General features: G+C 36.4%; 1 protein-coding gene across 3 annotated transcripts in view; it reads right to left on the bottom strand.

The window, feature by feature from the left end:
- Positions 1-15,184, bottom strand: part of PATJ (PATJ crumbs cell polarity complex component) — a 308,551-nt gene that overhangs the window by 150,512 nt on the left and 142,855 nt on the right. For all 3 annotated transcript variants that reach the window (XM_070405247.1, XM_070405248.1, XM_070405249.1), the window contains exons 26-27: positions 14,226-14,303; positions 8,831-8,930 (exon numbers count right to left, since the gene is read on the bottom strand). In XM_070405247.1, coding sequence (XP_070261348.1) covers positions 8,831-8,930; positions 14,226-14,303 — 178 coding nt within the window. The remainder of the gene's footprint in view (positions 1-8,830; positions 8,931-14,225; positions 14,304-15,184) is intronic.

The raw sequence follows: 15,184 nt of genomic DNA, 5'->3' as shown, positions 1-15,184 counted from the left end.
TGCATCTTTCTAATGCAGATGAAAAGGAAACTGTAGCCTGTCCGGAGTGAGTGGAACCGTCGTCAACTTACTCTCTCCTTATTGCTCACAGCATTCAATCATTTTTATAACAAAGAAACTGGTGAGCCACATTGAACATGCGGCATCCCCTAGCGAGATTCATTTGTGTCTCACTAACATTCTAAACGTGCAGGACAGATTCTATTTAAGCTGGCTGTCAAGTCTTCAAGTTAGCTTTCTTTTTTGTGGGGGGTGTGAGGATTATGAATCCCCAGAAGCTTCTGAGAAATCATTAGAGCAGCAGTTCTCAACCTGTGGGTCGAGACCCCTTTGGGGGTCGAATGACCCTTTCACAGGGGTCGCCTAAGACCATCGGAAAACACATATATAATTACATATTGTTTTTGTGATTAAACACTATGCTTTAATTATGTTCAATTTGTAACAATGAAATTGGGGGTCATCACAACATGAGGAACTGTATTAAAGGGTTGCGGCATTAGGAAGGTTGAGAACCACTGCACTAGAGGAATAGTTGAGGTTTCAACTTCACTTAAAATGCTACGTTGCCTCTCCTACCCTGTCCCACACCAGCACACCTGAATATATTTATATAACCAACTGCAATTACTTCAGCATTATCTTTCTATCAATTACCTCAGTATCTTCTGACCTTTCTTTGTAATATGTAGATTAGTCCTCTACCTGATCACTGATCATATATAAAAATGTCAAGAACAACTGAACATAATTTAAAAGCTGTTAAAAAGATCTTAATACAAATTTTGTTCATAGTTGCAATAAACATATATTTCAATTACATCAAGGACTGAAGCTTTGAAAGTTTTCATAATAAAAAAACCCACTACAATAAAATGATCGCCTATTTCCAATTATAGGGCTACAAAAACAATTCTACATATTTTACTTAATTATAAAGATGAAAAAAGATAATTATAACAAATGGGAAAAAGAATTTACATGAGATTTAAAACTTAAACATTAGTCTTTACTTCTTAACAGTTCCCCTCGTATTTTGCATTGTCAGAAACAACAAAAGGAGAGAGCAAATAAATTCATATGTTTAGTAAATTAAACATGGAAATGTTGCTAGAAGCCACCAATGAATGCTTATTTGAGGTGGACATTCTTAACATTCTTTAAATTTCAGTAATAATTGCTGTTGGTTGTAGTGACATCTATTGGCAAGGTAGAGATCAACTACAGTCTACAATGAAAAACACAAAATTTTAAACCCAAAATACTACTAGTTGCTCAATAAATCTTCAGCTGGCATGAGGTCTACTTCATGTTAAAAACTGTCACGGGGCACAAAGAAAGCGCTGAAAGGAAGAGCCTCGATGTGGCCTGACACCAAATGAGACCTAGATTGCAATCCTGACCTGAACAGTAACTAGTTTTGTGACTTTGGGCAAATTAATTGCTCCTGGTTTTAGGACTCTTGACTATAAAATTAGATTAGATGAACTCTAAGGTTCTTAAATCCCATCACCATGAAGGAAGACATTGATTAAAATACTTTTATTCCTTTCTTTAACATTATTTGCTATTTGATTGCCCTCCTCCTTTAACATAGACCTTTTCATAATGTTTTAATTACCCTTTACAAATTTGGTTCTTTAATTTAAAATAATCAACTCTGAAATAATTTTAATAATTTTACACATGAAATTCACTTATTGAAAACACACAATTCAATACTTTTTAGTAAATTTATAGGTGTGCAACCATTACCACAATCCAGTTTTAAAATATTTTTACTACTTAACAATTTCCATCAATCCCAAATGCAACCCCAACTCTAGGCAATTAATGACCAGTTTTCTATCTCTATAAATTTGTTTTTTATGGGCATAGGAAAATAAATTGACAGTTAATGTGAATTGTAAGAGAATTAACTCTACATTATCCTTTGTCAATTAACAAATGTTCATAAATATTTAAATATTAAGAGGCATAATAACAGCAATTAAGTCATGTCATAAACTTTGTAGGACTGTTTGGCAAATTAACACACAACAAAGTAACCTTTAAAGACTATATATTTAAGCCGTGAATTTTCCTCAATAATTTCTCCTGTGTATTCTTCTTACATTGGGAGAAATGGGGGGAGGAGGAGGACACAATTGTCAACACTGCAACACTGAAATTCCATGGGAAGGAGAAATTACAAAATCATATATAAATACTTCTATGATAATTCTACCTTTGGTCCAGAGAAAATAAAGAATAGAAAGAGAAAAATTACATAAAAATGAAATACTCCAAAATTTCTTTCTCTTCTAGTAATCACAATTCAAAGTGAAAGTGTAAGAGTATTGCCATATGCAATGATGAGCAGTCCAATAGTAACAGTGTTAATAATGTATTTTTACTACACAATAATATTAAACTTCAAAAAACTGATTGCTGCCAAAAAACTGATTGCTGCCCTGGTCAGTGTGGCTCAGTTGGTTGGGTGTCGTCCTGTGCCCTGAAAGTTTGTGGGTTCAATTCCTGGTCAGGTTCGACTTCTGGTAAGGGGCATGCAGGAGGCAGCCAATTGATGTTCCGCTCTCACATCAATGTTTCTCTCTCTCTCCTCTTCCTTCTTCTCTCTCTCTAAAAATCAATTTTAAAAAACTTTTTTAAAAAACCAAACTGATTGCTAAAGTTTTAAATATTAAATTATAATAATCTATATATATAAAAGGCTAATATGCAAAGTGTCCCTGCAGGAGTTCGACTGGGAGACCAGGAGTTCTATCGCTTGCTATGATGTGTGCTGACCACCAGGGGGTGGTGCGGAACAAAGGAATGCCCGGGCCAGCAGCTGGGGAAGGGAGACCCTGGCTGGCAACCAACAGCTGGGGAAAGGAGGTCCCAGCCGGCAGCCAGAAGACCCCAATCGGCCCTGATCATCGGCCAGGCCTAGAGACCCTAACCATACACGAATTTCATGCACTGGGCCTCTAGTTTTTACATAAAAATTTAAAACATACTTATACCAGAATTTCATTCGGTAATGGCAGTATTTGGTGAGCTGAAGATATTTTTATTACTATCCTATATAATAAAAGGCTAATATGCAAATAGACCAAAGAGCAGAACAACCAAACAACTGGTAGCTATGACGTGCACTGACCACCAGGGGGTGTGCTGAACATGGTGGGCATTGGCCATGGTGGGATGGTGGAGCAGGTGAGCGGGGGTGCCGGTCGCTGTCATTGGGGCAAGCCTCTGGTGGTTGCTGAAAATTCTTTGCTCCCGCTCACCACGGTCCTACCTGGCACTTGCACGTGCTGCTGGCACTGGCCCCGCTCACCCCTGCGGCCGGGGCTGGAGCTGCCGCTTGCATCCACTGCCGACAACCGGCGCCGGCCCCAATCACCCCTCAGGGCTTCTCCATCTCCCCCTGCTTCTGAGGGGTGATCAGGGAAGCAGCCACCGCTCCCATCCACTGCCAGCGCTGGCCCCAATCTCTCCGCACCATCAGCGGGTGTGAGTGGGGACGGAGCCATCAGCGTGTGGGAGTGGTGGCAGTGGGAGTGGGGCTGCTGGGAGATGGGACTGGGGGCCACAGCAGGAGGGGCCAGGAGAGGGCGCAGAGGATGGGCCGAGACCTGCCCCTGTGCCCACCGTAGTATCGCTGCACACAGTTCCTTTCAAGGTGCATGAATTCGTGCACTGGGCCCCTCATTAAAAATAATAAAGAGTAGCAGCTAACGTTTCAATAGTACTTTCTATATGTCACTTTGTATATAAGCATTTTATCTTTTCTAGTCTCTCATAACCACCCAGTGAAATGAGCACTATTATTACCCCCATCTTACAAATGAGGAAATTAAAGGAAAAGGGATGCAACTTGTCTCAGGCCAAATGGCTAGAATTGCTTAGAAATTCAGTGACTTAATCAAGACTATATTATGTACTAAATACATATAGTATATATCACTATAATTGCTATTAGTGAAAAATGCTTCAGTAAACATCTTTGTAGATATATATATATATATATATATACATACACATGGACAATGAATTCCTTAGGCTATATCACTGGAAGTTGAATTAGTCAAAGAATATGCACTTTTAAGTTTTTTGTATATACTCCCAAATGGGTCTCTAGAAAGAGGTCCCCGAATTCATATTCCTACCAACAGTATATAAGAGCTCTTATTTTTCTACAACCTTTCCAACAATGAGAAATATTAATTGTTAAAATCTTAATCTGATAGCCATATAATCTGATTTTTTAATTACTTTACATTTCTCTTATTAGTGAGGCTGAACAGACTTATTGTACTTGTTACCCATATCTGTTTCTTTGGTTATGCACAGTCTGATCTTTGCTTGTTTTTCTATTGTTATACATGTTGTTTTCTTCTGACTATAGTTATATTTATGTATACATATATACACAATATTTTTGATGTTTATATAAAAAACTTATGATTATTTACTTTCATAATAATATGAAAGGCCTTTCCCTGTACCAAAATTATGTTTTAATAATCTTATAGCACATGATTCTTTTAGAATTAATATGTAATTTTGGTGAGAAGTGAAGATCTCTACATTTTTTCTCAAATAATTACATATCCCATCATTTACTGATTAATCTAAACACTATCTACTATTTTAAAAAAGAACATTTTTTTAATGTTCTAAATTCTAAATAGACACCCCAGTCTATTTCTAGACAATTTTTAATGCAAAAACGAATTGATTTAATTACCGCAGTTTTAAACAATGTTTCTAATCACGAGGGTTACTGGTACTCTGGGCAGGATAAGTCTTCATTATATGAAACTATCCTATACAATACAGTGCAGTAGGCACCCCAACTAATAAATGACAGTAGAACCCCCCATCCATTTAGACTGGGGGACACCTGGCAATATGTAGAAACATTCTTGGCTGTCACCACTGGGGTGGGAAAGAGAGTAGTAGTGGTACCCAGTGGGTAGAGACCTTGGATGCTGTTAAACATCCTTCCATGTAAAGGACAAGCTCCTTCCCACCCCCTGTCAAAGAATTAACTGGTAAAAATGGCAACAGTGCCACAGAAAAGCTGATTTAGACAATCCGAAACACTTCCAAGTCATTTCTAAAAGCTCTGAGTCTGAAAACCACCACTCTAGAATGTATTCAGATACTAGGGGACACTTTCCAAAGCTGTCTAGCATTTCATTTCCAAATCAATTTTCAATGAAATTGTCATATATTTTTAAAGGCCTATACACACTTCAGATTTGGATTCAAATTACCTTAAACTTACAGACTAATTTAGAAATAATTAAAATTTAAAATATACTGAGTATTCCAAACAGGAAAATAATATATCTCTACTCCCTCCTCCCCCACCCTCTAATCTTCTTTAATAAAGTTCCATAGTTAACTACAGGGATTGTTAACCTGCAGCCCATGAATTCTTTTTTTTTTTTTTTTTTTTTAAATATATTTTATTGATTTTTTTACAGAGAGGAAGGGAGAGAGATAGAGAGTCAGAAACATCGATGAGAGAGAAACATCGATCAGCTGCCTCCTGCACATCTCCTACTGGGGATGTGCCCGCAACCCAGGTACATGCCCTTAACCGGAATCGAACCTGGGACCTTTCAGTCCGCAAGCCGACGCTCTATCCACTGAGCCAAACCGGTTTCGGCAGCCCATGAATTCTTAAATGAGCTTCAAGATTACCACTAAATAGGCAAAATGATGCCTATTTCTATTTAAAATGGTGTGTGTGTGTGTGTGTGTGTGTGCATGCACATGGGTGACAATGTTTCCATATACCTGCAGACATTTTTCTGGGAGTGGATTTATAGCTTTCATCACATTGTCAAAGAGTGAATGACTAACATAATTATGGATCACTGCCATGAGCTTTACATTTCTAATTGTATTATTCCTAGATATTTTCTAGTTTTTCTTATTGCTATTAGGAAATTGTTATCATATTTCTTAAGTAGATAATACTGACCAGAAATTTTTTTCATATGTGCAATTCACATATAGCCTTACTTATTATTGACAAAGGTTAAAAATTTTTGAGACTGACAACTGTACCATTTGTGAATTATTAGGTCCTTCCAGATGTAAGGAATCAGAAATGGAGTGGGAACCAGCAATTAGTGTGTTTTCATACTGCAAGTTGCAACCCACTGGCTGATCAAGAAAGAGTTGCATTTTGTCAAGTATATAATTGTCTAACTGCTGTGCTGTACACCTGAAATAATATTAAATGCAAACTGTAACTAAAAATTAAATAAAATAAATTCTTTTTTCGTTTTGCTGGTCTGATTGGGTGTGGTCTGCTCCCTTGTCTTCCAAGTCATTGATTCAGTCCTCTGTTTCATCCAACCCACTGTTTATTCCTTCAAGTGTATTCCTCAGTTCAGATATTGTATTCTTCATTTCTGACTGGTTCTTTTTTATGTTCTCTTCATGTAGTTCTCACTAAATCCTCGAGCATTCTTATAACCATTTTTTTGAACTCTATACCTGGTAAATTGCTTGCCTCTATTTCATTAGCTCTTTTTCTGGAGATTTATCCTGTTCTTTCATTTGGGGCATGTTTCTTTGTCTCCCCATTTTGGCTGTCTTTTTTTGTTTGTTTTTATATATTAGGTAGATCTGCTATATCTCCCAGTTTTGGTAAAGTGGCCGTATGCAGTAGGTGTCCTGTGGGACTCAGTGGCACAGTCTCCTTGATCACCTGAGCTGGGTGCTGTAGGAATGTCCCTTGTGTGGGTTATGGGTTCCCCCCTGTTGTAACTGAGTCTTGATTGCTATTGGTCCATTTGTGCGTGGAGTTGACCCTCAGGATTGGCCTCAACCATAGTGCACAAGCTGCAATGTAGGTGCTGACCACACGAAGTGGAGTTCACTTCAAGAGGGTCTGTTGCCTGCTGAGAAGACCCTTTGAATATGCCTCTTGTGAAGCTAATTGGACACTGCTCTGATGTTGTCTGGACAACTGGGTGTTAGTTCGGGGGCCTCTAGGGCCTCTTGGGAGCAACTCTGGTGCAGGTCAGTGTCAGACTCTGACTGTGGTCCTGAGCAACCTGTTTGGAGCTACAGAGTGATGCAGTTTGCGGCTGCCTCCGCTGGGTCTGAGTGTGTGTGGAAACAACCAAGCTGCACATCAAGGCTGGCTTCCACCAGCACTGAGTCTGCGGGCAGATCAGCCAAAGGCCCAAGGCGCCCGAGATCTGCCTCCACCTGCAGGCTGCTTCTAGGCTCAGTCACTGAAGGAGCCTCTGGCAGTACTGGAGTTGTATGAGGTAGGTTCTCAGTGAGTCACCAAGGGCAAGTGGTGTTCGCCAGACTGATACAGGTTCAAACCTGGTGCCAGTGCTGGGTCTGAGGCCACTCAGCAAAAGTCCTGGGGTTTGCCAAGCCTAGCTGCTACCCCCCACCCCCTGCCCCCCTGGTGTCCACAGGCCTTTGTGGTGGGGCTGGGTCTCAGGGAGTTTATCTTGCCCAAACAGACCAAGTTTGTCCATGTGAAGGGAGAGCTCTGCACGGGTTGTGTATATGAGGAAAAAATGGTCCCCGTACAACTCAGTCTGTCCCGGATTCTGTTGGCATCCTGAGCTCAGCACGGCGGGGCTGCTGGGAGTTGGGAGAGATGGTGGATCTGTGATGAGTGAAAACTGATGTCCTTCCTGAACCCCACTAATGTCATGAATGTGTGCATATATGCGAATACAGATGTACCCATGATCTTTGACCTTCAGGTGAGTACTGTGCTCTGCCTATTTTATGGCATCAAAGTACTACTGACTAGATAACCTCTAATCACTTTGTACCTATTTCTGCCATACTAATGGGTTTTAAGTAATGGGAAATGTAGATGATAGGACAGGTTCCGGAGTCTGAGTACCTGGGTGTACACTCCATTTACTAGCTTGTTAAGTTTGGACATACTCCTTAATTCTCTGAGCTTGTTTCTTTATTTGTGTAATTAGAGACCTCACAAAGTTATTATGTTAACTGACCTATTAATATATGTGAAGGTTTGGCACATGGAAACCTGAGTGTTTACTAGTTATCACAATCCCTATCCTAAGCTCTTTAAATGTTTTTCCCCCTCTAATTCTCACAAAAATCCTATAAGACAAGTTATAATAAGATACCCCTTCCTCCCCTTATGGATAAGAAAGTATGATCCAGGAAAAGGTTAAGTAACTTGTCCATGAATTCACAAGAAAGATATACATATTTCTTTTCATCACCCCCAAAAGATATTCCTTATAAAACAGCAATCAGATCTAACTACATATACTTTACATGCATAAAAGAAATGCAAATTCTTTTAAATAAAGCCATATATACACACACACACACACACACACACACACACACACATATATATATATATATGAATATATATATGATACAGCTAATGCAACAGAAAATCATGAAAGGAACTCTAAAGGAGAAAATATGACTTGGTAGGCCTTTGGGATTTTGTATTAGCAACATCACCATCCACTGAGTAGGGTAAGTAATCAAGAACTGACATCCAATTCCTGTTATTGTGGGTCAAATGCAATTTCAAGGACTAATTAGCATTATTGTATTCACAACCAAATAGTAAGCGCAGGATGAAATGTAGGTAAAACAGTGTGATAGTCACTCTAATATTATATTACTGTCAAAGAGGAAAGCTTAGGAAAAGTCACAAAAAGTTAAGTTTAGTATGATATATTCATGCACATTTTCTGAGTACCGACAGCACTGCATTTGATAATGTACAGCAGTCAGTAAAGCACAATTTAACAAGTTCTGCACCCACTTCGAATAACGGAAAGGAACTCACTGTTGGTAAATGCACACTCTTCCTCATTGTCATCACTGTCCTCAGACGGAGCTCTATAAGGAGGCGGCAGTTTCATCGGAGGCGGAGCAGTTCCTTGCCTCTGAAGATGCAAAATTTGAGAGAAGGGTAAATGGCCTTTGCACAATCCTCTTCTTCAATGGCAAATCGGATAAAAAGATAATATGTAGCCAACTTCAGTGATATCAGTAAGATTATAAAACAAATGTAATTTATTTTCTCCTACTTATGCTATTATGTAAAAGTGACTCTGTGATGTAAACACACCAATAAAGAGAACAGGAAGTCAAAAGCACAGCTTTTAAGACTGTAGACCTGCCCAGAAGAATGTATACCTTTTCCCAGTAAGAAAGCCAATTACATGTCTTTTCTTTATGCTATAAAGCTTAATCGTCTTTGTTATTAAACCAAGTAATTCAAATGAAAGACATTTCAAAATTAAATGTAAAAAAATATTCACTACATTATTTCTACAATTATTTACACTTTTCATTCCACTGTAAAAGATAGATTTCATTCTTAAAAACATACTTGAAATACCAAGATTTGCTAACTGAAAAGTTATTCATTTATAATTTGTAGATAGTCAACACATTTCAAAGTTTAAAAAAAGAAAGAAATCTTTATGATGAATACATTTTGTATGTCTAAGTATTTTTGAAATTTACTTGCTGAATGATACAACACATCAATATTTTGTTCAAATTAAAGCAAAAGAAAACTCTGTGGTCAGATTACCTTCAGAGAACGTAGACATTTTCTGGAACGCTGGGAAAAATAAAACATGCCAAACTTTATAGAGAGAGCCAAGCTGCTAAAGAATAGGAGCAGAGAGATCCGAACACTCCACAGATTCCAAAACAATTGGATTAAGATTTGTTTTGCTACAGGATTTCAACAAAGTACATTCAATTATGATTTATATGATAAAACCACTAATGGCAGGATATACTTCAGTAAATGGACAATGAACTGGCCATTACAGAAAGCAGGCATGTAATAAGTTCCTCCAAAACAGAGAACACTATTTGGGATCCATAAAGGAAAACACATACCTGACTTTATTTAAATAGTGTCTAACAAAAGCAATACTGCATATATATGTAGAAAATCCAAAAATTGATAAAATTCAAGAATGATGAAGGTAGATGCCAAATACAAAATACTTATTAAGTAGCAAAAGAATACACAAATTTGACCCGGCTTGTTTTGTTCAGTGGTTAGAGCATGAACCCGTGGACCAAAGAATCTCAGGTTTGATTCCTGGTCAAAGACACATGCATCGGTTGCAGGTTTGATCCCTAACCCCAGTCAGGGCACATGTGGGAGTCAACTAGTTGATGCATCTCTCTCACATCGATGTCTCTCTTCTCTTCTCTCTCTCCTTTCTCTCTCTCTCTCTCTCTCTCTCTCTCTCTCTCCTCTCTCTCCCCTCCCCTCCCCTCCACTCCCCTTCTCCTTCCCTTCCACTCTCTCGCTAAAAATCAATGGAAAAAGTATCCTCGGGTGAGGATTAAAATATATATATATACATAAATTGATCACAGTGTCTCTTTAATTTTTGCTGAAAAAAATTAAGAGTTAAGCGAACAGTAAAAATAGCAAATGATTTTTTTCCGTAAAACCTTTTCCTCAGAACCAGATCATTCTAGGTCAAAGACAATAGTCATAACAAGGACAGCCAGCTTTTAAAATATTAAAAGATATAAATCTTTAATAGCACTTTTTTTATATTTAAGAGGGAATTGTTTACACAACTGATTATTTAATTAACTCTACCAGCACTCTGGAGAAGAATATAGGATATGCATGTCTTGGATATCCTCTAGTTTGAATGTGGGTTCCAGATACCTGGGGCATCTTTCTACTGCACATGAGAGAAAGGTGTAGGCAGGACTGGCTCTCCCCTTAGCAATGAAGGCTGGAGCTGGGTATATACAAGGAGGCCACATGAATATAATCTCCATGAGGGCAACAGAGTGTGGCATCCTCAGCTCTGAGAATAGCTCCTGGTACAAAGTAGGCTTTTTAAAAATCTGAGTAAATAACTGGTTGTCACTCAATCTGTTTAGGTTCCCTGACAATATTAACTTTTATAGAAAAAGTTGCATTTTTCTGGTTCATGTCCAATAGCATTGCATATTAATTTTGCCTGGTAGAGAGGCAAATTATTTTAGTCCTGTAGAAAGTATAATTCCAAAGGTTACAGTTTTATTGCCCTGTAAGACATTAACCAGCATTGTATCTAAATTTGAGTCTTATGTAAGCATTCTCTTTCAGCAACTATAAATACTTCCCTCTTCCATTTCTCTCTGAACAAGGCTAATCATCCTGTTTAGTTCCCTCATTAATGAGTTAAGTCAATACCTAGAACCTGTACATTTTGCATAATTTTATACGGGGTTTTTTTCCTGAAATTATATATATCCAATAGAAATTCAAACATACATTTATAAATAATCAGGTAATAAAGAAATGTTGGGAGCTAAAAACAAACAAAATAATTTAGTACTGAACAAGAGAAATTCAACCTAAAATTTTGGGATGCAGGTAAAGAGGTACTTAGAAGGAAAATAAATTATTATTTTAAAAAAGAATGGCTAAAAATTAACAAACTCTATAGCTAGCTAAAGATTATTAGCAGGAAAAGAGGAAAACAAATGCTAACAAAGAAATAAGGCAATATAAAGATGAAAACAAAATTAATTAAGCAGAATAAAGATACAACAGAGAAGACTAACATGGTTCAACAGTTAATACTTCAAAAAGAGGAATTAAATAGAAAATACTTCATGACTAATTAAGAAAGAAATGTAAAATAATAAACTATACTCAGAAAGAAAAACCAACTACTATGGAGAGAGTATAGATAATACAAATGAAAAAACTGCCGGAACAACTTTATGCCAACAAATGTAAAAAGGTGATATTACATTCCTAGAAAAGAGCCAGTAACCAAAACTGACTCTAAAAGAAATAGAGCCTAAACTGTGTGGCTCAGTGGTTGAGCATCAACCTATGAACCAGGAGGTCACGGTTCAATTCCCGGTAGGGGAACATGCCCAGTTTCCGGGCTCAATACCTCTTGTGGGCATGCAGGAGGCAGCCAATCAATGATTCTCTCTCATCATTGATGTCTCTCTCTCTCTCTCTCTCTCTCTCTCTCTCTCTCTTTCTCCCTTCCTCTCTGAAATCAATAAAAAATAAAATAGAAAATCTGAATAGTTCAATAATTATTAAAGAACTGAATCCATATTTTAGATTTTTCCACATAGAAAACACAGGACCTCAATGGCTTTGTAGGCTAGTTTGACCAAACATTTAAGGAATAGATAATTACCATTTTATATAAACTTTCAGAGAATTAAAACAAAGAAAAAGACAAAAAGAGAAATATTCTGACTGTTCATTATTTATTTTAATAGGCTCATATAACCAACACCAGATAGAATAGTACATAAGGGGAAAATTCTAGGCTGATCTCATTCATGACCACTGATGTAAAACTATAAAAGAAATATTAGGAATGAGCAAAAAGGATCATGATGAAATTAGGTTTAAGAGAAGAATTCAAGATTAGTTCAACAGAACAAAAATCTATTAACGTGCATTATTTACCACATTAAGGAATTCAGGAGAAAAAAAATTTATACACACAATTATTTCAGTGAATACAATAATTTAAAAAAATTCAATGCCAATGCCATGCATTATAAAAATTCTTGGCAAAATAAGAATAAAAGAGAATATACCCTTAACCTTAAAGGTTAGCTACAAAAATTTACAGCACATATCATATTCAATGATGAAGCATTAAAAGCATTTTCTTAAATATCAGGAGGAAAATGATAAGAATGTTAGCTATCAGTACTTATATTAAACATTTTAGAGATCTTAGCAGATATAATAAAACAAGAAAAAGAAAGATTCATCTAGAAAAAATAAAACTGCCTTTATCAAAGCAGTTATTATTAGCTATATCAAAAATCCAGAAATAAAAATCTATAGACATAGTATTAAAATTTGAGATTCTTTTTTTAAAATTCTTTAAAATTTGAGATTCTTAATAAAAATACCTCATACATACATATAGAGCACACACCTAAAGACACCAGAAGGCTCTACATGAAATATTTAATAAGTTTATCATTAGGTAGTGGGTTTATGAAAGATGTTAATCTTTTTTTTTTTTTTTTTTTTAGCATTTTGGTTTTTGCAATGTTCTACACTAGATTTTATATTATAAAAGAATAAGAGAATAATGTTACAAGATGTCAAATAAATATATAAAAATCAATTTTATGTCTACACACTAGTAACAAACAGAAAATACAATTTAGAAATATATAAGGATGTCTAGGAATAAATAAAAAATTACAATACCTTGCTAAAGAAAATTATAAAAATTGAAAGGAATAAAAGAAAAATTTAATAAGTTCTAAAATGGTATATAAAAGATATACCATGTTAATGGTTAAGAAGGCTCAATATTATAAGGAGGTATCTTTCCAGATTAACCTATAGGTTTGACACAATTCCAACAAAAATCACCCAAGAGCTATTTTGGTGGTATTTAACAAGCCAATTCTAAAATTTGTCTGGAAAAGAAAAAGGACATGAATAGATAAAACACTTCTGAAGAAGAAAAAATGTGTGAAGAAAATCGTTCTCTTAGAAGACAAGATTTATTATTAGGCTTACTATGTAGGTAGTGCAGCATTTGTGCTTGGAGAGACAAGGAGAAAGCTCAGAAACAGACTGCCCCTGATAACCTGATAGGACAGAAGTTGTCTTGTATATCCATGAATGAAGGAGGGCCTATTTTTAAAGAATGGGATAATCAGTTATCCTTATGGAAAAAAAGAAAATCCATTGCTCCTTGACATTATATCCTAAAATAAATTTTAGAATAACTCATTCTACTAGAATAGAGGTGGGAAAACAGGAATGGATGACTAATTCTGCTGGATGGTAATGAATGTTTTCTCTGTACAGAGGACCTTTGACCTGCTCCTTGGAGGATAAAAAGGAAGACCGAAGTGGGAAATGGACTTCCAGGCTGAGAGAACACCAAGGTCAAAGTCTCACAAACTCTCAGGTGTGCAAGGTGTTTTCTGGGAATAAACAGACAACTCGCCCAGCTGAGTAGAAAAGAGAGAAGATGACAATGGCTGAGGGGTGCTTTATAACACTTTACACCTATGCTCCACTAGGTGTCTGGCCTTCATCCTGGCCAGTTATGTTCACAGAAAGGAAATATTCTAAATATAGTACTGCTACCCAGATACTCATCAAAATAACATTCTGATTAATTGTAGCTCATACAGGCAAAAAGAAATAAAAAACATCTTTTAAAAGCTTGAGAGGTTCAACTTACCTTTTCTTTTTTTTCTTGGGTGCCTTGGTTCTGGTTATTAGCAATTTTGTTGGCCTTGTTATGCACACCAGGAATGGCCTACCACCAAGAAAAAAAGGAGAGGGGAGAAGGAAAACATTTAAATGACACAATCATTACATTTATTTATGTAGTTTAAAAAAAAAACAGTTCAAAAACTTAATGAATTCTTTGACTTCACCTATAATGTAAAGACATGAGAAGCGCGATTCAAGGCAAACAATACAACCTGGAAAATCTGATAAGCAATATAAATCTTAAATTGTGGTGTGTGTGGTGTGTGTGTGTGTGTGTGTGTGTGTGTGTGTGTGATCAAGTGGTGTGTGTGATCCACAAGCTTGTGTGTATGGGACCAGAAAGTAAGGATGAAGAAGGCTAAAAGGAAAGTCATGATACTGACTGCTGTCCAAACATCGCATTTTGCAAAATGCAGTATAAGAGGTGACCTGAGTTAATTCCTAGAACATAGGATGTATCTTTTATTGGATAGATTTACCTTATTCATCATTGTACCCCAGTTCAAGTATGTTATCTAGCACACTTGCTCACAGTCAATAAATATTTCACTATTACTATTAGCGTAAAAATGAATTTCAAATCTTTATTTACATCACTGAATAAAAGCCCAATAAGAATTTAGTGTGATTTATCACTGTAACTCTGGTGCTCAGAAAGAGCCCAATACATATTTGCACTCAATAAATATTTATACATGAATGAGTGTAACATCATAGAAATAACTTGAATTCTTTATAGTACCAAGAGCATAGATTACTTTTTATAAAACTACTGAAACACCTTAGGAAAATATAAAAATTTTAGTGTTTTTTTTTTTTATTAAGGCTCCTCAAATGACAAATACAAATAATCTTGGCATAAAAATCTGATGACAAACATAAAAATTAAAAGAAAAAAACAGATCTCCTTTCTCACAAATTTAA

The sequence above is a fragment of the Myotis yumanensis genome, unplaced genomic scaffold (assembly GCF_028538775.1).
Source record: "Myotis yumanensis isolate MYYU_CA2020_CCGP unplaced genomic scaffold, mMyoYum1.0.hap1 SCAF_2, whole genome shotgun sequence".
Classification (NCBI taxonomy): Eukaryota; Metazoa; Chordata; class Mammalia; order Chiroptera; family Vespertilionidae; genus Myotis; species Myotis yumanensis.
The sequence above is the reverse complement of the archived record's forward strand: the minus strand, read 5'-3'. Positions and strand labels throughout refer to the sequence as shown.